General features: G+C 44.9%; 1 protein-coding gene and 1 long non-coding RNA gene across 2 annotated transcripts in view; one reads left to right on the forward strand and one right to left on the reverse strand.

Annotated features, from left to right (window-relative positions):
- The window catches only part of LOC146185048 (uncharacterized), a 310,168-nt gene that overhangs the window by 220,008 nt on the left and 65,707 nt on the right, over window positions 1-24,453 (forward strand). The gene's annotated exons all lie outside the window — the stretch shown is intronic.
- LOC146185054 (cytochrome P450 3A8-like) overlaps window positions 1-24,453 on the reverse strand; it is a 38,852-nt gene that overhangs the window by 8,731 nt on the left and 5,668 nt on the right. The window contains exons 2-10 of the mRNA XM_084605466.1: window positions 15,540-15,636; window positions 14,640-14,692; window positions 12,470-12,566; window positions 12,212-12,328; window positions 10,173-10,261; window positions 7,517-7,662; window positions 6,531-6,646; window positions 6,281-6,425; window positions 3,612-3,772 (exon numbers count right to left, since the gene is read on the reverse strand). Coding sequence (XP_084461592.1) covers window positions 3,612-3,772; window positions 6,281-6,425; window positions 6,531-6,646; window positions 7,517-7,662; window positions 10,173-10,261; window positions 12,212-12,328; window positions 12,470-12,566; window positions 14,640-14,692; window positions 15,540-15,636 — 1,021 coding nt within the window. The remainder of the gene's footprint in view (window positions 1-3,611; window positions 3,773-6,280; window positions 6,426-6,530; window positions 6,647-7,516; window positions 7,663-10,172; window positions 10,262-12,211; window positions 12,329-12,469; window positions 12,567-14,639; window positions 14,693-15,539; window positions 15,637-24,453) is intronic.

Below are 24,453 nucleotides of genomic sequence, written 5' to 3' on the forward strand. Positions count from 1 at the left end.
TGACCGCTCTTCTAAAATTTTTGGCAGTGATAAAGCTCAAATTCAAAACGTCTTCATTATTCTCACCAGGAACACCTGAAGGGGGAGCCAAGTCGACGTGGAAATAGTGTGTAGCTCTTCATGAGAATTTTTGTCGAAGTTTCGGGTTGCTTTCAATGTATCTGGCCAATAATTTCTCCAGGGTGCAAAACGCGTTCGGCGCTTGAAGATAAAATCATCGAGGAACAGAATACCGCGATTCGGCAAGATTGTCGTACATCTTTTACACTGTCTTCGGTAACGCAATTGCTTCGCAAGGTTTAAGACCTAGACATGAGGATGGTGCATATGGAACACATAGAAACGTAATATAGAAGTTCATTTGTGGTGACATTTTTGCATGGCATTGCTATTTATTCCTTTTATAATAATTCATTTGCACTTAACATGTCCTTGTTATGCAAGGGCACTTGTTTTTTGTTTAAGCTTTTAAAAAATGCCTGAGGAATGCATCGGCATAGTCTATGGAGGTGTACAAAAAGATGGTCATTATCTACTTAGTACAGCTCAGTAATTAAACAATTAAATCTACGATGAAAAATGAGCTTTTTGTTTTTAGGGCAAGATTATATTCTGAAATGGAAGACCGTCGAAATCGAACGCGAACGCAGTTTTTAAATTTTCTTACTCTTCAATGTAGATGGAATTATCCAACGTCTACCTGCGCATTTTAAAAGCTGAATGAGTTGGCTTTCCGGCATTGAATATTTTTAACATTGATTCCGATGAATAGGAGTTGTCAGTAACACTGTTCCCTGGAGTGATGCCGCTGTTGAAGAGCACTGCCCAAATTATTGCAATCTCTCAGTTATGGGAACACTGCATGACCAAACTACAGACCTTCTGTGCCCTGCTTGTGACACTAAATCGCTTTAGCTTTCATCGAAAAGCGGGCACCACAGCCGGTATCGTGCCCTTCTCATCAAGATCCGCAGTTAACCATTGAGCCACCGCGTAGGTGCAGACATATTTTTCAATCATTAGGCTGTTAGTAATACGCTGTAAAAAAATCCTGGCGACCGAACAGCACGCCACACAAATAAAAAGACCTTGGTGGACACGTAATCTCGAATTTAAGGGTATGACGCGACGCCATTAATGACGCGCGTCTGCCGGCTCCCTTTGCGGATTCTCTTTCCCGTACATGCGCTTTGCTACTCACCTGACTACTAATCTCTTAACACCTATATTATCTTACACACACTCAGTGTACGGTCGTAAACCTCCACATTATGGGCAAGGCCTTCCGATATATACATAAATTTCTGCTTCAACCATGCCGTACGAACGTACTTTCCTCCATTTTTGCCCCATGTTTGATTTCTGTCTCACCCTCCCACTTCAAAGGATCTGCGCGAGTTGTATATGTCATGTCGTCTTGTGATGTCTACCACTTCGAGTGATTCGCTACCTATTGAAAACTAATATTCCTCCCCTAAGCTGTTGAAAACTATCTTAGCCTTCTGCAGGTAGTAACTGCAGGTAGTAACCACAGGTCTGGACCATCAAAGGGAAATAACTATGAGAATAAGATTTGGATAGAGGACATTCGGCAAGTAGTCGCAGATTATGGCTAGCAGCTTACCAGTATCACTCAAGTGGAAAGTATACACCAGTAGCATCTTGCTCACCTATGTGGCTGAAATGTGGAGGCTAACTGAAAGTATTTTCATAAGTTGAGGACAACGCAGTAAGCTGTGGAACGAGAAATGGTAGGTGTATCGTTAAGAGATAGGAAGCGAGCAGAGTGGGTCAGAAATAACTCATGTGAATGACATTCTAGTGGAAATCAAGAACATGAAATGAACAAAGGAAAAGCATGTAGTGCGAAGAGAAAAAAACCAATGGTCCCTAGGAGTAACCAATTAGATTCCAAGGGAAAGAAAGCGTAGCAAGGGGCGGCAGAAAGTCAGGTGGGCAGATGAGGTTAAGATGTTTGCAGGGGTCAAGTGGAGACAGCTAGCACAGGACAGGATTATTTCGAGGAATATGGGAGAGACCTTCCCCCTGCAGTAGTTATAGACCGGCTGATGATGACTTGTGATGTCACACAATCCACCCACCAGTCAGTTCCCCACCATGTCACCTAGCTACCAGCCATTACTTGCCGCAGGCATGCTAGCGATTTTGAGCTCACAGGTCCTACAACGCCGACAGCAGGTTTTCTGGAGAACACGGCCTTAAATGCTGTCGCATTAAAGAACGCAGGAGAAAACAGCGCAAAGCAATCCACTATATAGCTGCAGGTGGGGTAACATTGAATGTAATACCTATACCAAACATAAAGCACTACCAATACAGCTACGCCATTTTAGGTCATGTTTGGGTAGGATTTATGCGGCATACTTGAGAAAAAAAGAAAGCTTCTAGCGCTACATATTTAAAGGCCACTATTTTCCGGAACACCCGGGGTCGGCGTTAGTTCTGAGCGAAAAATCCCGACAATGATTCTGGCATGCAAGTTGTTGTAGGCAGGTGATGGGGCCTGGCACTGATTACTCGGTGCGTTCAGCGACGTCACAGGACCGTATTACATAGCCGGAATTGGGTATAAAATATAAATGAAAAACGCACAGATTAGCATTATACTTTTATATAAATGTAATGAAGCTCAAGATGGCAGAGTGGAACACTGAAAAAATTATAGCAGGGGTTTCGCCAATGGTAAGTGCAAGTTTTATGTGCGATAGCCGGATGCGCTCTGGCATTAAGTCTTAGCTAAGCCTAGTCAAGCACAATTATTGTTACGAAGGTGTAACTGTAGCCAACGAATGTTCAGACTCGTTCGGATCAAATACTCTAATTAGTGCTCCACACAAGTGCAAATAGTGCAGTTGGATATAATTAGGGTCGGTCTTGGTCAAGGTCGTGGTACTCATGGTATTCGTGGTAAATCGTAGCAAGTCGTAGGGTATGCGCATGTATATAGTAAGGCTACCCTTGGTTGTTGCCGTAGCAGCATTCGGATAGGCGGGCAGAATCAGAAAATTGGCGAAATCGACCGTGGTAGGCTCGAAGTGTTTTAGCAGTTAACGGGAAAACAATTCGCTAGATTGAACTCAGTTCTATTTCTTCGGCTTTAATTCCAAACAACATACACTGCAACATCTGCTTAATGCCCATTAAAAATTCAGCCAGTACCTGTGTTAGCGCATCGTTGCTTGCCTGTGTGTTTTGGTGCCCCTTAGTTGTAATCTGTCCTGCATTTCTCCCAATAAAGTACTCTCGCAGCACTCTATATCAGGCAGTCTTAACACGATGAAATGACCCGGTGGTATCGCACGTGCTGCGTCATATCCTCGGGGATACCACTTAAAGTTACCTCGGCTCATGCTTCCACCACTGATTGGATGCGCTGCGTCTACTATTGCAGATGAAGACATGCATTCACAAAAATGCCTTCTCTGATGCGAACTGCCGGACAGATGAGTTTATTGACAACTTGTGGTGTATATAGTTCATTCTTTTTCCTCTTAATGGCTTCTACCTCTTTTTTCTCATATGATTAGCAACCGGGCGTTCTGCAACAAACAACCTTAAAAGAAGCAAAAGTGAGGGCTTAAGTGACGTACGTGAATAGTGAAGCATTCGTCAACTTCTGCCCGGAGCTTCTCCTGTGCCTCGGGGTGGAGAGCCAGCAAGTAGAGGGTGTACGCAATAACAGTCGAATTCGTGTCGTTCCCAACCAGGAAAAAGAGCAGGCACTGCGCCATCGCTTCGTCTTCAGTGAGCGCTGCAATGAAACAAACACACCGCGCATTTTGAGCCTATGCATTCCATTATAATTACCGTAAAGATGACGATTGGCTTGCCACTTACCAAGTTCTTCACCGCCATGCATTTAGAGCATCCTGTTAATATTTGAACACCTTCTTAGCCTGATGTGTATTTTGCTTGTCCGAGAGTCCGTCTTGCCACTAGGTGAAGCACTAGGTGAGGCATTATTTATTTACGTAAATGATATTGGTAAAAGCTGTGAAAAACGTTTCGCATGTGCGTGCGTTCACCTCGGCTAAATCTTTAACTCATCAATTAGGTTTAACAAAAACCTCGGTGAAATTTGGATTGAAGCATGACATGAAGCATGTGCTCAAAATGATAAATGCTTTATTCTTCTCACTTCGTGAGCACAAACTCCCTTCTCAACTCTTATTTTGTTGACGGTATTTAAAAATTTTACATCTATGGGGATTATTCGGTCCACGCTTTTAAAAGTCGCTCTGCATGCGAAATTAGGAACACATAAACCGCTAATCAGGGCATATTTGGAATATGATTCGTGTGTGGGGGATTTCTTGCTAAGCTAGAGCTCTGTAAACGCTGCCAGGTTATGGCTAACACAAATAATCGCAACTCGATTCATTTTTAACAGATATGCAGGACGTGGCAGCAAAACAGATATCAGGAATCGTAGCCTGTGCACAGTTAAAGATAAACATATCAAATGCAGATCAATATATTTTTAGTTCATATATAAAAACATAACACAAATGGAAAATCAATCGCAATTCCATTACTTTTTACACCCTGTGCATAAGCTGGCGTTTTTTTAACTGCACGTGATAAAACAAATATAGTGCCATGCAGAATACGTTAATATTCTCATTTTTTCTGAACCCTAAGCGAGTGGAGAAGTTGCCGAAATATATTACAGATAGCGTCAGTCCTGAGGCGTGTATTTCGCATCGCAAAAAAAAAAAGACTAATGAGTATACAAATTTGCCTTTTCACTATTTGCATTTCAAGCGCTTTATGCCTTGATATGCTGTACTTGATGCTTACTGTATTGTTGATGTATTCTTCCCTACATACATTTTGTTATGATCGCTTGTTTTTAGCATCAAGGACTCTGTTATTATTAAATGAATAAATCAAAGAAGTAGTACATTCAAGCGCACAAGGCTGACTAGCAATTGCTGACCGCTTGCTACTCAGTCGAGCGAGATTGCCTGAACGGCAGGATATATGTTAGCGTGATCATTCCTGAGTTAAAACAGTGACGCAGTAGAGCGTGTATGTCTCAATAATATAAGGAAATTTAATGTGTCTACTACATGTTATTTTTTCTTCGCTACAAGCCTGATGCCGCACATTTAAAACTATAACGCACACGAATGCATGCGTTGGTGTGATAGTTTGTAAGTGTTGAGTAACAGGGACAAAGATATTTACTAACTGATGAGGGTACCACGTGCTACTTTGACATACTGAAATAACACTACGCAAACACTCTGTTGTGTCCTGTTGAGTAACAAAATGTAGAAAGGTTTACTACACTCGCGTATACAAACGAGAATGCTTCCCAGAGTCGTAGACGGGCGCTCTTGGTCACCAATGACTACACATCCCAATCGCGCAACAAAATAAGTCACAACTGCGCAGGACAGTCTCATCATGCGGTTCTTACAAATTACTCCTTAAGACCGTGTGACAAATTTTTCGGCAAGCCAGCTTAGAATGGGAATAGAACTCCTCACCTTCACCGGAAACACGGCAACATAAAATTGGGCAAAACATGCCGCAGATTTCTTAGGCTGTTGTTGAGCATTATTTAAAGCTGAGGAAGTAATACAAGCGTACGTCCACAACAATAGTTTAATCTAGAAGGCATGTAAAGCATTTTTTTTTTTTTACTACCTTGGCACCATGCACATTGTTTTCCGGTGTTGCAAGGGAAAGCGGAACATGCGGTTCTTGTGGTCACAGTGTCTTCATGGGCGCCGTATAAACGCCACCAATAGGCGGCGCCGTCACAAGAGAAGCTTTTCAAGCTACAATATAGATGTCACGGTCTTCAGCAGCTCCAACTGAGACGAACGTTACAGTCACTGCCGCAAACTAGCCTTGCAGTTAGCTGCCCCTTTGATTGAAAAGAACATAAAAAAGCCTTGCCATTAGGGTCACAATTCTGTATTGTTCATGGATGCCGAGAGCATATATAAATGAGAGCTAATATGTGCCAGATTTCACTGCTAAATTATTCGGTTCGAAAGTAAATATTATAAGGGCGCCCGCCCGCAAAAGGCAAGGTGAAAATATTTTTAGGAAATGCAATCTTCTCTGGTTGAAATTCATTATTGCTCTTACGAGTCTGACATAATAATTTTGTAAGAGAAACTGCAATAACAGAGACACCAAAGGCTTTGTATTGTGTCATGATTTTAATATTTCAAACGGAAGAGTACTAAAACACTGATATCGCGAGTTCGGTGTATGGTCGCTTCTCCAAGTGAACACTTACATCGATCAGACGCAAAAGCAGCCTCCGTCTTCAGGTCCAAACCAAGGTTGAAGAGCTGCCCGTCCCGATCAGAGACATTCTCCGCTGCAGCTGTGAGTTTTCCTTCCTGGGCGTCTATCATCAGTTGCAGGAAATCTTCAAATCGCTGGCGAGCAATAAAACATTATTACCGGTGCGCACATGGAGGTAAGTACTCTCTGCACATGGTCACAGGTGCTCCAGCCTGAAATCTGTGAGGAATCTTACTTACAACGTCTTGTTCCCGCCTTTTGTTTATAATATTCTTGCAGAGCTTGATAAAGTATAGAAAAGTGTCTCGCTGAAAAGGGCGGATCTTGAATATCCTCGAGATTGCCGGGAGTACAACTGTGAATTTGAATTATGGAATATTAGTGACAGAACTCATGCAACAGATACTTTTTTTTACAGTAAAACTGGATAAGCGAAGTTTATTCTTCATCGTTGTTGCTAGAGACCACAGCTGGTATTTATGTCAATGTATTTAGCGATAGATCAGGAAAGAGTACTTTCGAACCGAGACCGCTTCGAACATACCCTCACACCGAGACATCCGGAGCCAGCTCTCTGTGAGCTGCCAAACGCTGCGCAATTCTTTTGCGTCATGTACTACACTCGGGTATTGTAACCTTTGGGAGTGCAAAAGCATGTTCGTGTCATACTGCTGCTGTTACAAGAGGCCATCCGGGCACCACTACTTCGTATACGGATGCAATAACATCTACAAGATGAGAAGCGGCAGGCTGTTGACCGCTAAGTGAAGCGCACTCGCCGTACGTTGAGAGCTCTGCCACTTCGGAGTGCTACCAATTAGAATCGTTCACTGCCATTTAAGTTAATATTGATGCATGGAGCCTTTACAAAACTACCTATTTCGCAGAGCATAAAGCACTGATGGTGATAACAGATCAGTTAGCGAAGAGATCGCAGGTTAAGACAATTCGAAGAGTACTAGTGCAATATAGGAGCGGTGCTGCAATGTGCAACTTGGGTGCTACAAAACATTTACCCTTATCTCTATTTTAAACTTTTTGGGGGAGGGTGGTGAGGGGGAGTTGGAGGCAGAGCTTTTTTGTCCGAGTTACTGATTCGTGCTTCCTTAAGCGCTTCAATCAATTCTCTTTCTGAAGTCTGTGCTTAGTTTCATATCGGCTGTCGCAGTAATTTCTGCGCGTATGCAAAGGAGACAGACGGGATCGTCCCCCCTTGTAGACTTACAAAAGATAAAAAGGCGAGGATTCACTGTTCCAGAGAAGGACTCCCTGGTGCGCGTGACGAACTCGTTGGTCTGGTCCGAGTGGGAGTCTAGCCGCGTACCGAAGGCGCATCTCGCAATCACATCCAAGGCGTAGTTGCCAAAGAACCTGCGCAGTGGGAGCGTACGCAGACTTGTTAGTCATGATATTACGAGAGAGTAGTTTGAGGAAATCGGCAGCGTCTTGAAGCCATATAGTTTGTTACTACACATGCCTTCACCTAAAATTTCCGCGAAGTGTGGACATGCTGTTTTAATTGGTTAAAAAATAAAAAAAAAATGGTTTTATCTTCAAGAATTTTTGGTTGCGACGTGAACAACACTTTTTGTCTTGGCATTCTGTACTTTACAGAAGGGCTTGAGGGAATCATAGCCTGAATTCTGGACTGTCATCAAGATTCTCAGACCAAAAGACTGCATCTAGAGCGAAAGCTCGATCTTGACGACACATTACGCCGATCATTCCATTTATGTACCTGTGTCCGCCTCCTTCGAGACCTGAGATCATTTAATTCACGCAGAACTTATCACCTCTACTTTATGTTAATCGTACGCTGACCTTATTTACTCATCACCTATGTACCCTTCTTTCTTTCCTTCTTGCTTTCTTTTCTTCGATGGCTTTGTTTCTTTTTCATTGTGCACTTGCTTGCTGATCTCCTTTAGGAATTTTTTCCAGACGACGTGAGACTTCACCGTGCTTAACTGTCACCTCCTCATGAGCAATCGCCGAGTATTCACTCGTGTTTCAGCTCTTCAAGACTAAGCAATTATTAGGACTAAGGCGGGAATATACTGATCAAAAGAATCTCATTATAGGACGAAGGGTCAGCGTCCCTTGGTCACTCTACGAGGAATTCATAAGTAATCTGTTCTGTGTACCTATTTTCTTAATGAACAATAAACATATTCCGAAGTTCTCGTTAGCAATGAATCTTCCCGATTCGAATCTGCAAGACGTCGAGCATTCCTAAATATAAGCTTTGCAGTGTGGTAATCTTCATCGTTATTGTGGTAATCTTCATCGTTATTGCCACTGACATGCATCGCGTGCTGGCGCTCTCGAGGACGAAGAAGCTCGTCGTTGTCTTCGTGATTCGGTACGCCTGACGCTCCGCTGCGAATTCATCCTGAGCAGCTGAATCTCTCTGCGTGGACTGAATAAACACACCCCCTACAATTGGTGGAGGTGCGGGGTATTGCAAAGGCCAAAGAGCATAACGTTGAACTCGTATAAGCCGTCCGGTGTTATAAAGGCAGTTTTTGAGCGGTCATCACCAACCATCGGTACCTGCCAGTAACCAGAGCGCAAATCCAATGAGGAGAAATACTCGGCTCCCTCTAAACACGCGGCACAGGATAGACATCTTTGCGCGTGGTCTCGTTTAGTCTACGGTAATCGACGCAAAATCGGATGGAACCATCTTTTTTGGTGACCAAAACAACCGGAGAAGCCCATGGACTGTTAGATGGCTGTATGACGCCCCGGCGAAGCATGTCGTCCACGTTATCAGTAATGACTTGGCGCTCAGAGGCTTGCACTGCGATACAGACCACCAATGGATTCTCTCCCTTCTTTCTTCTTTACGGGCGCGAGCCAACCTGCACAATGGACGCGCTTTTGCCCTACCGCCCTGATGTTTCTGCATCAACGCCACTCTCTGACTCCGCCCAGTACGCAGAAGAATGCCGCCAGCTAGCTCGCTCGCTTACAAAGCAAAACCAGTGGCAACAAAAACACCATCGTGACACTGGCGAGGTTCCTTCTTATGCACCCAACTCCTTGGTGTGACTCTGGGTTCCTGCCACAACCGCCGGCCTTTCAAAGAAGCTTCTTGCTCGGTATCACGGTCTATACCGAGTCCTTCAAAAAACATCTGTCAACTATGTAGTTGAGCCCGTTACGACCTCTGCGGACTTGCGTCGCCGTGGACGCGAAATAGTTAATGTGGACCGAATCAAGGCATACTACGATCCGTCTGTCCTTTCGGCTCCATGAGTCGCCAGGATGGCTCCTTCCCTACCCGGGGGGAAACTGTAGTGTGGTAATCTTCATGGTTATTGCCACTGACATGCATCGCGTGCTGGCGCTCTCGAGGACGAAGAAGTTGGTCGTTGTCTTCGTGATTCGGTACGCCTGACGCTCCGCTGCGAATTCATCCTGAGCAGCTGAATCCCTCTGCGTGGACTGAATAAACACACCCCCTACACCTTTTTTCCTTTTTTTATGAGGCACACTATTCGTCCAGTAGCGGATCACTAGGTACGCTCCTTATTCTGTGATTCCTGCGAGCTCTGAAACCAAATTTCGATTAATGAAATGTCGCAAAATTTCGCCGATAGGGAGAGAACACTGCACAATGCGTTTTTGTCTGCCGGATACGAGGTCCTGCGCGTAATTTGTGGAAAAAAAATACAGCCTGGCGCCATTTAATAAAAAGCACTTTACTACTGCCAGCAAATTAATAGTACCACCTGGCAGGTTTGCAAGTTTTTATAATTATCTTTCGTATTAGTTATTGTGTTCATTGTTTTGCAATAGTTCTGTGAAGGTAAAACCCTGTAATTCAAATGAAATTTATGGAGCCCGGCAGTTTAATCGGGAATGGTAATACTCACTGCTTGATGTCAATATCTTCCTCATTTTCCGCGGCCTTCTTCAGATGCTGTGCTGACACCATGGCGCAATCTTCAATGAGGGAATTCATCTGCGTTTGACAAAACAGACCACATACAAGTATGGTGAGAGCATATGAGCCCGTTTTCAGCTCTCAAAAGCCCTTGCCAGCTTCCGAGACTGCACACAATCATTGGACAAATGGTCACTGGGACACAGTAAAGACGGAGATAAAAGAACATTTTTTGCTTAGATTTGTACCCTCTCGCATATTGTTATCTTGTGAAAATAAATGTGACACTGGCCGACGAATAGTAAATTGAAGCCCAGCAGACATACCCACACTGAGCGTGACTAATTGCTGGCACGGGACCACTACAGTGCGCGCTAAGAAGGCCTGGAGGTTTAACACATAAATGTCAGCAGCTTTACCATTTGCTTCGTTTACCCCAGGCGAGAACAGCGGCATGGCCAAGGCATGTTCCAAGCATTTATTAGTTTTTCCTTTTTTTTAGGCGAGAGTTTCCACATATTAAGGGAACCTTGGGAAGCAATCTTGCGATGTCAGTTTCAGTGAGAAGACGACTTAAACCATGCAAGGTAAAGTTTATTGGCACACTGTTGCAAAACATTGTGTTGCAGCGTCTAGTGAACCAGCGCATCGGAGTTTTTGACACGGAAACTTTGTGGTGCACCACAAGTGTTATAAACACGCTCTTTCGGCGAGTTAGTATGTGATTTCCGCTTTGAAGCTGCAGTGTTAGAGCCCAAGAATGTCACAACCTTGCACACTAGATTTTAGTGATCTGCTGAGACGGATTTGGAACCGTGATCTTGGCAGCTTTATCATAGAACTACTAAAAGAACTTCTACGAGCCTGTAAGGTTTATTGGAGCCATATATGAGGTTCTTATGCCCCGCACATACCCCTGCAATAAGAAAAGGCTGATTGAAATCCCTAGCAGCCATGTTGCAGGTCTCAATATTTTGCATTTTTGAAGTGTTCTAAACACGAGGCGTTCGCTCAAATTCGCGGACAGCGATAATGGTCCCTCAGTTTTGTATTTTTGTATGCTGCTAGCAGAGATGAATTTGATGTTTTACTTTGTGCTTATGGTATTGTCTGGTTAGATATGGTTGCTAGAGAAGAAGCACGAAGCATAAGCTTTTTGGCTAAAAGAGAGATGCTCCAGTCAGGAGGGTGGCTATGCTAACCAGTTGTCTTTTCGCCTATTAGGCTTTTCATCCTGAAACACGTCGAGTGAATTTGCACATAATGTTTTGTTGTCGACTGAAAGTGTAAGCGTATGACTGAGGTAATAGAGGCAAAGATTTAGGGATTAATGAATACGGGATTATCAAGGTGCATGTGCGCCAAGAAACACCCCATTTGCAGCCGAGACAGCAGCCGTTAATGCGATCGCGTCATACCCTTAACATTCGGACAAAGTGTCCCTTAGATTTTGCTTTAGTGTTTCACGCAGCTTTAACCTCAATTCTAGAGTCTGGAGTGTGGCCAACCTGGAGCGGTATGCAGTCGTTAGTACCCTCTCAAATGTTTGTAACTAAACGCATCATGGGCATGGTCATGATCAAGCAATATCTTGCTAGCCACCTGGTACGGCATTATAATGCTGATAAAGTTGCCCGCAAGGAGCAAGTCAACACAATTAACCTATTAACGTAACATTGAAATTATTGAATTCTGTATATGGTTACGGTATATTTTTATACTTTACTTCTGGGCACCTTCTCCTAAAAAATTGTGTCAAATTATCGTCTCTAATTTCAAGCTCCACGGTAATAACGGGTGTCATCGGGCCGATTATGACCATGTTAATTGAAATGACTAATGTTGCCAGAGTGGTACGCGGATTTTTTGATCTGGGTGTAAGAGAAACAGGAGGTGTACCATAATGGCTGCGACGACGATTTGCAAAAACGTGCAAGCGCTGCGTTCGAGAGTGCGTCCCCCCGCTTTAGTACTGCTATTGCTATTTGACCGCGCTGACCTCGTCAGTTTCACGAGCATTCCGTTCACCTTTCGTAGTTTTCCTGTAGAAAAGGCGGGACTCGCTGCTGGGCGTATCTTGCGCCATTTGTCCACTGCAGCGACACTCATCATGTTGTCCAGAAGGGGGTCGAAAAAGGTAAACGTCTGCGAAACGAGAAATCAACTTTCAACGACACAGTCTGGTACGAATGCAAGGACAGCATTTGACTCAGATACTCATGTCTCGAGCAGCAATGTATCTGTCGCGACAGGAGTTTGAGTTTAACGTCGCCTCCACATACGTACCCTTCGGTTGGGGAGGAATGGGAAATCCTTGACCAAGACCTGCTTCACCATTTCCGGGTCGCTGACGAATAGAACAGCCCTTCCGGTTTCGAAGGCACTGTACGCGGTGGAGACGAAGTCAGCAGGTGGTATATCAGAGTAGACAAAACTGGCTAAAATAGCAAACTGCTTAGTTAAGCAGTTGGTGTCAGCCGGTGGCGGGATGGCGGCGACTGCTTCGCGATCCCGCTTCCTCCGAACCCCCCTATGCTCTCTTTGCAGTAAGGCCCTCCTCAGTTCAGTTCCGTTCAGTCGTGTCCGACTCTTCATGACCCTATGGACCATATCCCGCCACGCTTTACGGTCTGTCACTATCTTTCTAACATCACATAACTTCATCTGCAGCGCCTCGAAGACGCCATCTAGTTATCGCGTTCGCTGCCTACCCCTTCTCCTGTAACCCTCAACATTTCCCAACATCAAAGCTTTCTCCAGCGACGCCTCTCTTCTCATCAGATGACCAAAGTAGATAAGCTTTCACTTCAGAATTTGACCCTCCAATGAGCAGTCAGGGTTTATGGTCGACAATATCGACTAATTTGATCTTCTGGCAGTCCAAGGAACTCTCAAGAGTCTCCGCCAGCATCACAATTCAAACGCGTCAATTCTTCGGCGGTCAGCCTTTTTCACAGTCCAACTCTCACATCAATACATCACAACTGGAAAGACCATAGCACGAGTTATACGGATCTTGGTTGGCAGTCTGATGTCTCTGCTCTTAACTAGGCGGTCAGTGCTAGCCATGGCTCTCTTTCCCAAAAGCAGGCGTCTCCTAATTTCATGGCTGCAGTCACCTTCCGGGGTAATCTTGGAGCCCAAGAAGGCCCTCCTAGCATGGACGTAATTCAAGCGAGAAATCCGATGTGAAAGTTGAAGACTCTACTGTAAGCGTTAGATTAGCACCTGCACAAGTACAAGGCCTTGGTTGCCCGCAGATCGGCTTCTTGTTCGGCGATGAAAATAACTTGCTCTAGCTACGCCGGCATCGAGTTTTTCAAGCGCCGCGACAACCGTCCTCCGCAATACACGTATAAAAGCGCTAAGACAATTGTGCGCCCTCCAACGGGCTGATGTTTTTTTTTTCTTATTAGAGCGAGAGCTCTCCGCTGCCAAGTACAAACACAGGGACCAATTGGTTCCATTTGGGTGACCTTGGGCCTGAGTCAAGGTCAAACTAAGCAGCCTGTCAAGCAAAAAGACTCCCAATGTGTTTTGCTACGCTAAGCTGGTTCATGACCACGTGAATAACTGACCCCCTAATCATTACTAATAACATCTTACCTCTGACATCTAATCTTGACCTTTGGCATGAAATGTGAATCTCACTAACGTTAGAGGTCACTGATAGGCGCACGATGAGGTCAGCTGAAAACATGGTATTTGCACAACCAAGCAAAGCAGAGCTATCCCTCGTTAAACTTGGTTTACCTGGCATTAAGCTCAGCTAATTTTGTTGTCTTCTTGGAGACCTACACTTGGATCCTCGGCCGAGCTCTTTCTCGCAAAGCACTTCCTCTACAGAACAACAATCCCTCGTTTTGGGCGATCAACAAAGCTAGGAGAGGGACAGCGAGACCCTAGGGCAATAAAAGTCTGCGGCCCTCGTGTCAGCAGTGACATCCGTCGCTAGACCAATGCAGCGCAGATAGTCATACCCAGATATGTAAGGGGAAAGCAGCTGCGCCCTATTTTTTTCTTTCGTTTTTCTCTTCATTCTATTCTCTGCTCTTTCTTTTTTCTCCCACATCCACTGTCTTATTTTTCTTTGCCCTACCATCCGATGGCCTTGGACGAGCTTCAGCCACCGGAGAGCTCGCGGGGTGCTCCGTATAACGATCATACCGTAAAACAAGCATGGCGTTCGTATAGCCCTACACCTAAGCCATGTATTTTGTTTTTTAAGGCACAAAGTAGTAATGATTTGACCCATTCTTATTTTGAATTACGGTATGGCAATCGCACCTTCATCTTGTTTCTATCCTTGAAGTCATGGCTGTGCCCTGGCTATGCTCCGTTGATAAATACTGATGGACTCTCGAGATGTATCTAAGTTTAGTCGGCATAAACTAGTTTTTTATAATCGTCCTCTGCACATTTTCTGCAAAGCTTACTATGCAAATTATCAACTCACCCAAAAAGTCTTCCGTACGTCCGGTACCTTTTCGCATCTATTTCATGAAAAGGCTGCAATAAATATAAGAAGCGAGAAGTGGAAAAGATTAAAAACCCAGTCGGTGCGTGTAATTGCATATTACCAAACTACTAAACAGTGAATTCATTAATGGGTACGTTAACTAAATCACTGCTAAACGACCAATTGTGCTTGTGTGCTCAATCTGCTCAACTAAGCTTCACTTTGTTCTGCATTGGGCACTTTTATGTGTCATTGTCCTCCTGCAGAACAGTATCGGTGTTTCTGCAGTCTTATGACTGTCGCTAGCAAAGATTTATCTATTCGTTAAGGAAGAGCTTGTGCCAATTGTGTGTGCGTGCGTGAGTGTGAGTGTGTGTGTGCGTGGTGTGTGTGTGTGTGTGTGTGTGTGTGTGTGTGTGTGTGTGTGTGTGTGTGTGTGTGTGTGTGTGTGTGTGTGTGTGTGTGTGTGTGTGTGTGTGTGTGTGTGTGTGTGTGTGTGTGTGTGTGTGTGTGTGTGTGTGTGTGTGTGTGTGTGTGTGTGTGTGTGTGTGTGTGTGTGTGTGTGTGTGTGTGTGTGTGTGTGTGTGTGTGTGTGTGTGTGTGTGTGTGTGTGTGTGTGTGTGTGTGTTCGCGTGCGTGCGTGCGCGCGCGTGTGTGTGTGGGGGGGAGGGGATAGGGCGCTCGACTACTGTGCCCAAGAATGCGGCATCGAACCTCGGCGGCCACTTTTCGAAGGAGGCGAAAAGCTAAGAGCCTATGTGCTGTGCGATGTCAGTGCCCGTTAAAGAGCCCCAGTTGGTCTTAATTTCCGGAACCCTCCACTACGGCGTCTTCTATAGCCTGAGTCACTTTGGGATGTTAAACCCCATAAACCATTGGTTCACGCTGATTACTTACTTTAAAGATGATCTGTAGAGTGGGACCAAATATCAAGGCGAAAGGCTCCGCCGGGATGCCTTGACTTTTCCAACAGTTCCGACTCCGGGAAGCGTACCTGAAGAAGTAAACATACCAAATGGCGCAGCTGTGAAACGGATGACCCAGCGTGCGCACAGCACAAGCAATACCCTTTTCAGCACCTCTCATCGGTTCGCAATTCGATTATACAACACACCCAGCCGCATGAAGTGACCTAATCGAACAATTAATTTATGGCTAAAAATAAAAGCGCTGGATGATGCTTGTTTTTCCGACACAGATGCGATCGGTTCCTGGACAATACACGTGCATTTCAGCTGACGTTGACACTGCGCCAATCGAAAAATTCTTGACTATATGTCGACCATTCCGTGGAAAAACGAGCGCAAAAAGAACAGCAGGAGCCACGATGGTCGAAGAAGAAAGAGTCGAAAGCGAAAAAAGTTGCAGTTTTTCTTATCGTCGTGACTAGTTGTAAGCTTGAGATGTTGGGCAGTACTGGGGTTATACATTTTGTGGAATGAAGCTCGGTGTGTGGTCTCATCGTTAACAAGTACAACTCCTTACAACGCTGCCAGGGTCAAAGGAACGAAGCGGCGTTTGGCAACGAACGGACATATGCCTTGCTCAGAAGGAGAAACAGCCTGCCAAAAAAAAAAAGACGCGGATCCAAGACATACTTGCACAGGACGGGAGTTGTACATGGGATTGAACAAAAAAACTAGTCTAGCCTTTGTCCTCTGCAGTTCTCTCGTATGTGCGCGCCTTTTTTGAAGCGAGAGTTTCACTACGCCACCTTAGGCCAAAGTCAGTGTGGGGTCAAAGTGTGAGGCCATAGTGTGGTTATATGAAAGAAACCTGTCTCCATCGGAAATCGAACCACTAACCCTCCAATTCCCAACAGAGCGCGCAAACCTACTGCGCGCCGCGATTTGTTTTTCATTTCCTGTTCATAATGAAAATTACACTGTGATAAACGTAAGGCTTCTCTTTTGTCATCGTGGGAAACCGATCGCAAATCTTCTTGTCTAGCGTAAGAAAAATATCATCATCAGCCTGATTATACCCACTGCAGGGCGAAGGCCTCTCCCATATTTCTCCACTTAACCCGGTTCTGTGCTAGCTGCATCCACTTGACCCCTGCGAACTTCTTAATCTCATCCGACCACCTAACTTTCTGCCGCCCCCTGCTACGCTTTCCTTCCCTTGGAATCCAGTTTGTTACCCTCAGCGACCATCGGTTATCCTCTCTTCGCACTACATGTCCTGCCCATGCCCATTTCTTCTTCTTAATTTCCACTAGAATGTCGGTAACTTGAGTTATTTCTCTGACCCACTCTGCACGCTTTCTATCTCTTAATGTTACCCCTACCATTTTTCGTTCTATAGCCCTCTGGGTTGTCCTCAACTTAAGTAGAACTCTCTTGGTTAGCCTCCACGTTTCAGCCCCATAGGTGAGTACAGGCAAGATGCAACTGTTGTAAGAAAAATATAGTGATAGCAATAATAATGATACATTTAGTGATAATAATAATGATGATAGTAGTAATGACAGTGACGGTGTAGGTATTTAGTTGAAAATGACAACGATTATGATTATAGTAGCGATAACGGCGATGATGACGATGATGACAGTAGAAGTAGTAGCGATGACAATGACGAAAAAGAAAATCAAAATATCAAAAGAGTATCACAGGTTATAAAGGTGGTGTACAGGGGCTATCGCGGCTATTCTCAATGGAGGCGACCCTAATTGGTGTACAGGGGCTATCGCGGCTATTCTCAATGGAGGCGACCCTAATTCAAACCATCAATCCCTGTATAACCATGCTAGCGCAGCTTCCGTTCGTATGCTTTAACCCCCAAAATATTTGGTACCAATCAGCGCACAGCATACTGGCTCCTTCCGGTTCGATTCCTTCGGAACGCGGCCCGGGGTCAAACTCGCGTCAACGCAGTGAGTCTGTAATAGCTAGCGTAGTGCAATTTTGTTCATGTGGCTTTATTTTCTCACTATCCGAATACGCTGATCATGCTGTGCTAGGCTGCTCAAAATATGCCAAGGCCCAACTGATATCCGTGCCTAGCGCACGTTAACCACAGCCCGTTGCTATATGCCACCAAGCTAACCACCGGGAAAGGAGAAGTACCCCACCTCTTGCGTAGCCCCTTTTGCTCTCAGATAGTAGCCCTCAAACGTTGAAGCCTAATCAACCGGCTCCAACACTGCTCTCTTCGAGCACATGCACCCGTTTAACAAAGCACTGGAAGTAATGGGTGACAGATAACGACGATGACAAAAAGGATTTACGCCGTTCCTCTTTGTATAAATGGAGGGGGGTTCTTGACCGATTGCAAAACAATATAGAAAGCGCCACACGTGCAGCTAGTATCTCTGGGCATATCTTCGCTGCGCTACAGAGGGTGGGTGTGAGAGAACAAAATTATGTAGAGAAAGAGAGGTATGGCAGGAAAAGTCGATATAATTAGCCGGGCGGTTAACATTTGAGAGGACAGAAGCACAGTCATCTTCCGGGGCTTTGGGACAAGTGGGTAGGCGCCAGCATTCCTGCCTCTGCGATAACGGTGCATGATGGCATTCTGCATTTACCATCAACCTGCAAGTGTTTCATTTCTTCAATAAAGCGTTAAATCACTGCACCTCTCCGCTTCTTGCACGCACGGAGAGTGAATACCAGCGCTTTAAAACTGAATTCATTTTTTTTTTGTCTTGTCTAAATTCATCACGATAGGCAAGGTTTCTGCCTGAAATGCTAGTAAAAAAGTGATTTTCTGTTCTGGTGGTGACTGTGCTTAGATTGCCCGACTACGTGGTCAGCTTACATTGACGTTGGTTCCGAGTGCTCGCAATCTTCTGATTATTATTATTTCGAGCACATTTTTGCTAAGATTGCGGCAACGCTTTCGGTGTCGACTTTGACACTCAAGCTGATCATATCGGGCGTTAGATTCTCCTCGACTGCGGGTTGATATTTGTCTGCGATTACCGAGGCTGTATCCTAGATGACTTGAAAATTGCGGCCGCTCTTAAATTTCTCAAACACGATTAGGCAGCTTTCATTCGCAGTTCTGCAGTTGGGATTATCTTTTAAGTGCATGCACTCTTGCCAAAGCAGAAATATACGTTTGGGAGTCGCATATCGAATACAACTGAATCTAACGCCCTTTCCGCCGCAGCCACACATGCCACCTTTAACGTGGCTAAAGATTCCAGAGTTCTAACTCTCGACAGTTTCCGAGAAGCGTCGAATAGATTTGCAACAAACGGCAAGCCTAAACTCATAAATCGCTCGTTGTGTTTTAATCTGTTTACGAGGCATCGAGAATTTGTTACTAATGTCGAATATTCATCTGAAATCTGAAGTGGATCTCTGGTCCGTTTGAATTTTAATCGCGCCTTATTGCATCTTTGAACGATGGACGTAGCTTTGTAGGAATGAAATTTTAACGGATTTCCGGCATCAGAATTCGTGGGACATGTTATGCTTTTTATGAATTTTCCCACTGACTAGAAAGTTTGGCGAATAGTCTGGCTACGAGCTGGAGAAAGAGAGGAGCTTATTAGTAAAAGGCAACTCGCGAAAAACTTCCCCCACAGTGAATGAAACTTTGTTTTGAAAGATAAGAGGAGAGAAACACGGTAACAAACTAGTGATGAAATTCAACAAAGTTGACGACTGGGCAATTTGGTAAGGGTTCTTCTCAATTTCCTGCCATTCCACCGGTTGGGTTGTGCGCGTGCTTGTCGGAAGGAGTCTTCGTTGTTTTCTTCTGTGCAATAAACATTCAGTTTCTAGTCCAGCCTTGCCCTGTCCTCCTCTTTCATGTGTCTCGTCCTTTGGCTGGTTAAATATGAACAAACTAGTGTACATAACAGCTTAAAGAATTATTGGCGAAAGGACCTTTATGTGGTCTTAATATTGAGTAGACACAAAAAGGTTTAAAGCTTGGTCTCAGCGTACGATGTCCTCCATATGAGGAGGCAAGCAATCCTCTACACGACGCTGCTGGGAAAGACGCGCGCGCGCGCATGCACAATACACATAAACGCACACACGCACACACGCATACGCACGCACGCAACAAGGCGCTGAGATCCTGCGACGTTGAGTGAGGACGGTACGGATTCTTTTGAGAGTACATACTAGTGACAAGGTTCCCTAAATATGCTTATCAGGCTTATGCTGACCGGCCTTAGAGTATAATTATGGCCAATAATATAGGCACTCGGCACAGGACATACTTTTTGATACCGCGAATTTCTACCCTTGTACAGGACGACACCCGCTCAAGACGATAGCGGGCATTTGCCCACTTAGGGGCATATACGAACTACAGGAGGAACTATTTATAAGATGAGCTGCCAGTAGGAACTTGAATCTCTGCTCAATAATTATCATAAGTCTGATTACGCCCAATGCAAGGCAAATGCCTCTCCCATAGTCCCATATATATCCATTACCCCGGTCTTGTGTTATCTTTATCCCTTCAAACTTGACCTCATTCATGCTGCCGTTCTGCCGCCCGATGCTGCGCGTGCCTTCGCTTGAAATCCTGTGACTGCGTTTCTCTTAACGATTGTCGGTATCTTGCCATCGGATTACGTGCCCTTTTCCTGCGTATTCATTCTTGATTTTCGATAGGAGGTCACTAAGTTTTGCTTGTTCCCTGGCCCAGTCAGCTCGATTCTTGTGTATTAACATTAAACCTGTAAATTTATTTTCCATTCCTTTCTGCGTAGTTCTCGGTTAAAGTTGAACACTTTTCGTTATCTTCCACGTTTCTGTCCAATAGTGAGTACAAGTAAAATACAGCTCATAATGCACTCGAGGATACTGATGACAATTCCATTCATGACCTGAAAGTATCTGCCATTGCACTGCATCGAATTCTGCTTATTTTTGTTTCGATAACATGGTCTCATTATGCCGTCACTGCCTGGCCTAAGTAGGCGTATGTTTTTACAATTTCCAGCGACTCGCTGCATATCTCACACTGCTCAACTGCTATTCACTTTCAAGACCATTAAACATTGCGCATATTAATTTTTGAACCGACCGTTGTGTTTTGATTGCCGCGGCCATTCGTCATGCTTTTCAGTTTGTCTCATGACTTTCGCAGCAAGACAATGCCGTCAGTCAATCGCCGAACAATAATGTATTGTTCCTTCAATCTTATCGGCAGATATACCCAATCCACGTCCCCTAATAAACATACGGTGAATAACACTGGAGAGATCGTCTCTCCCTCCCTGACCATGTTCCTCTTTGGGATTTTAAAAGTTTATTTAGTCTCTTCCGTTCTCTCTTTTATTTCATTATTTTCGTCTTTTGAGCACCTTCCTTTTATGTAGCTCCGTGTAGCTCGGGGAATCAGACTGATGTACCGTTCTACGCGTTAATTCTAGGTATAAATTGCTCTTTTAGGAGAGTGAAGAGCATGCAGGAAGGGTCAGATCAAAACAAGCGGGACACAAGTTAAGCCTTCAGGGTATGATACGACAGCGTTAATGGTTCCCATATGAGGCTACTGTTGCGGGTCTTGTTTCACGCACAAGCACTCGGCTACTCGCTCATTCAATAATCCCCTGAACTCCGCCTCTGTCATCTCCCACTCATACATCAGCATACAGTCGTATGCTACTCAATTGGGTTAAAAACCACCGGAAAGGAATACCTATTAAGACACTGCTTTAGCCAAGACGTGTGGACATGCCTGCGTGGTCTAATGGTAACATGTCTTTCTCAGCGCCCAAGGCTTTTGGAGGGTTCGATTCTCCCATCTCAGCCACGTGTCTCAAGGAATAAGCCCAAGTTAGCGGCACCTGCCGCATTATGTGGACTCATGACGCCACAGAACGCGCAACCAATCAGCACTCGTCGCTTGCAAACTATCACCTTCGAAAGCCATGGCGGTGATTCTTCGTTCACAATGTCGACAACGTCAGATATTTTGCAGATCGGGGCCTTTAACACCATCATGTTAATAGATTCGGTGGCGGTTAAAAATAAATAAATATCCAAGGTCTGTACATTTTGGTCGTAAGCAGAGTTATTGTGCGTTGCGGTAAAACTACGAAGAAAGGACTTTTGGCTAGCGTAAATGAAGAGGATAGATATGCATCGTATCGCATATGGTCACCACATGTAGATATAAAGCCATGCTCCTTCCTATCGAGCAATATGATGTTTTTCAAATTATTAGTTTGCTCTACGCCCCCTGTATTTTGACTCATTAGGGCATTTTGACTCAGAGTGGCTTCTCGGAATAACGCAGATCTCCTTAAATTTGCCGAGACAGGACCACTGAGTCGCAGTTTCTAACCAGCCGTATACCTGAATGTACTTGAGCACCTCTTAATACTGCATAAAATTTTACGCACAGCCTCATTGCTTGAGATGACTAAGAAAACCTCTGTCAATCTCACTACACCGAGAGTATTACACGCTCGAAAGCGGAGATCGCGCCATCCGTGAACTTTACTGCAGATAGTACCTGTTATGTGCAATTAAACAAAACACGTTCCCGAAAGAAGCGGTAAATCTATGTTTTCCAACTGAAACTATGTTTGGAAGGCAAACATTGGAGCTACATAAGCTGTCTGTTCAATTTCCCATCGCAAACTGATCCTTACTTAACAAGTAGAGAAATGCTAAATGAGAAGCGCAATGGTGTGACACCCACAAAAGCGCTGCACGAAGAACGCTTGCGCAGCAAAATTGATACGAAAAAGGATAAATAGTGGCGCCACATTGCGGTTCGTTAGCGGCTCCTATAAGCATATAGTGGGCCAAAAGAGAGAGGAATAGTGGCTCCCTGCTACTGTGCTATCTGTCATTAATAATAACGTCATTCCAGTCGTCGTTTCGCGGGCTAGACAGCTGCTGTTGCAAGGCCAACTTTATGGGTGCCAATGAATTTCGCGAACGCCGACATACTGATTTTCTCGCAATGAGCCAGTAATTATTTTGCCATGAAATTGCTGGTTTGCAAAATAATGAATCTTTACGTTATTTGTTTTTTTTTTCTTTTTCACAGGCAGAACAATTTATGCGTATTTGAACAAAGTACCTGTTAACTGTAAATAGAAAAATATCTGTCAAATCACACCAAAAACATAGCGGAACAGAAAATTTCTGGCAGGACAGCTGCCAGAAAATTTCTGTATATTTCAGAGAAACATTGCTTACAGTGGTGGTGCGTAAGATCACTCTACCTCACATATTTCACCTGCAGCGCTTGGAAACATTTATATACCAGCTGCCGTCGTTGGCGAGGCATCTTTCCCTCCGGAACTGGCATTTCTCAGTGGGGGCTTCCTACTCCTCTCCTATTTGTTCCAGCGGGCTGCGTGTGCTGTTATCGCGAGCCTTCTGTACGTGTTCAAAACAGTCATATTTTACTCCTCAGTGTTAACACTTAACGTGCTCCTAATTATCGCCAACTGTCGAGGTAGCTGTAATAGGGGCAGATCCTCTGCGAGCGACCTCCGATAGATTGTATTGCGTCAAACGCGGCTAGTTACGTTATCGCGCAGCCACGGCCGCGTAAACAGTGCAAAGTTCTGTGACATGGAGGATGTATCCTTGAGTATAGGCGCCCCCAAATCCGAGCCGCGGCGGCCACTTTTTGGCGCAAGCGGAAAGCAAGTCCCCCGTCTCCTGTGCGATTTCAGTGCATGTTTTACAACCCCAGCTGAGCAAAATTTTCGGAGGCTTCTACTACGGCGCCTCTAATAGCCTGAGTCGCTTTGGGACGTTAAACCCCATAAACCAAAGCAACCAGAAAAGATGCAGAAACTTCCTTTCGTGGACTGGGCACCTGATCAGCACATGAAGATTTATAACAACGACTCATGATGTCTTCGGCTGACGGCACTCGTGGAGTTTTCTGTGCACTCCTGCATAGCCTCCGAAACCCTTATCTGTCTCGGATGCTATCCTACGTTCCTACAAATGGTGTGTAGAGCTAGTGCTAACCAGAGACGCCGGCGCATGCTGCGAAATATTGCGATTGTGGCGGTGTTGGTTTCGTGGAGCACTACAACAGTGCTCCACGAGTGCCGTCAGCTGAAGACACCATCAGATAATGAAGAGGTAAAGAAGCGACGAAGCGGAGAACTTAAGAACAACTTTGGCCTCCTCTTTTTTCTTTTTCTTTTTTTTTAATGAACCCGCAGCCCCGATGTAACCTGTTGATGCCTGCTATTCTAGTGGATCAAAACGCAGCTGCTCGGGCAAGGGCCGTATTTCAAAAGGATCCCTTAGAAATTGGATGTCCATTTTCTAGTTCATTTGACTAGGCGTCAATATGATGGCAGCATGAGAAAGAAGCAGCGAGCGGCCTGGCACAGAAATCATTACGTAGGTAGGTTGTACCCCATCGATGACAATTATCCCCCCTCGCAGAACTCACCGGCTAACCACTAGCTGCGTTATGCAGTAAATGCTGTGATGCGGCCTCTAATACGCCATTGTTCAACTCGCTTCCCACGAAAGTTTGAAAACCGCGACTTCCTCATGCAGCTACTATGACCGAAGCTGGAAAACCAAAATGATCCGAAAACAAAAATAGATAATGGACGCCTAAAAATACAACCACACGTTTCGACCTCACGACGCCGTTCACAACTTCCGGACGCAACCACCTGGGCAGCGTTTCGGTGAATGAGTAAACATACTGTGCAATGCCCGAGCGCGTCAAAAATACCCAGTGGCCAAAAGTTAAAGACGACAGCCTTATAGGCGGTGTTCGTGAGGCCAAACCGTGGACGCAAAATGTGATGCCGCGAGGCTTAGTGCGGGGTGGTAGTATGACTTTCCTTTACACCACGCATCAGGTGCCCACCGAAAACATCTGACAGACATTGCGT

Source organism: Amblyomma maculatum, chromosome 6, assembly GCF_055883805.1.
Source record: "Amblyomma maculatum isolate TAMU_Amacu chromosome 6, ASM5588380v1, whole genome shotgun sequence".
Taxonomy (NCBI): domain Eukaryota; kingdom Metazoa; phylum Arthropoda; class Arachnida; order Ixodida; family Ixodidae; genus Amblyomma; species Amblyomma maculatum.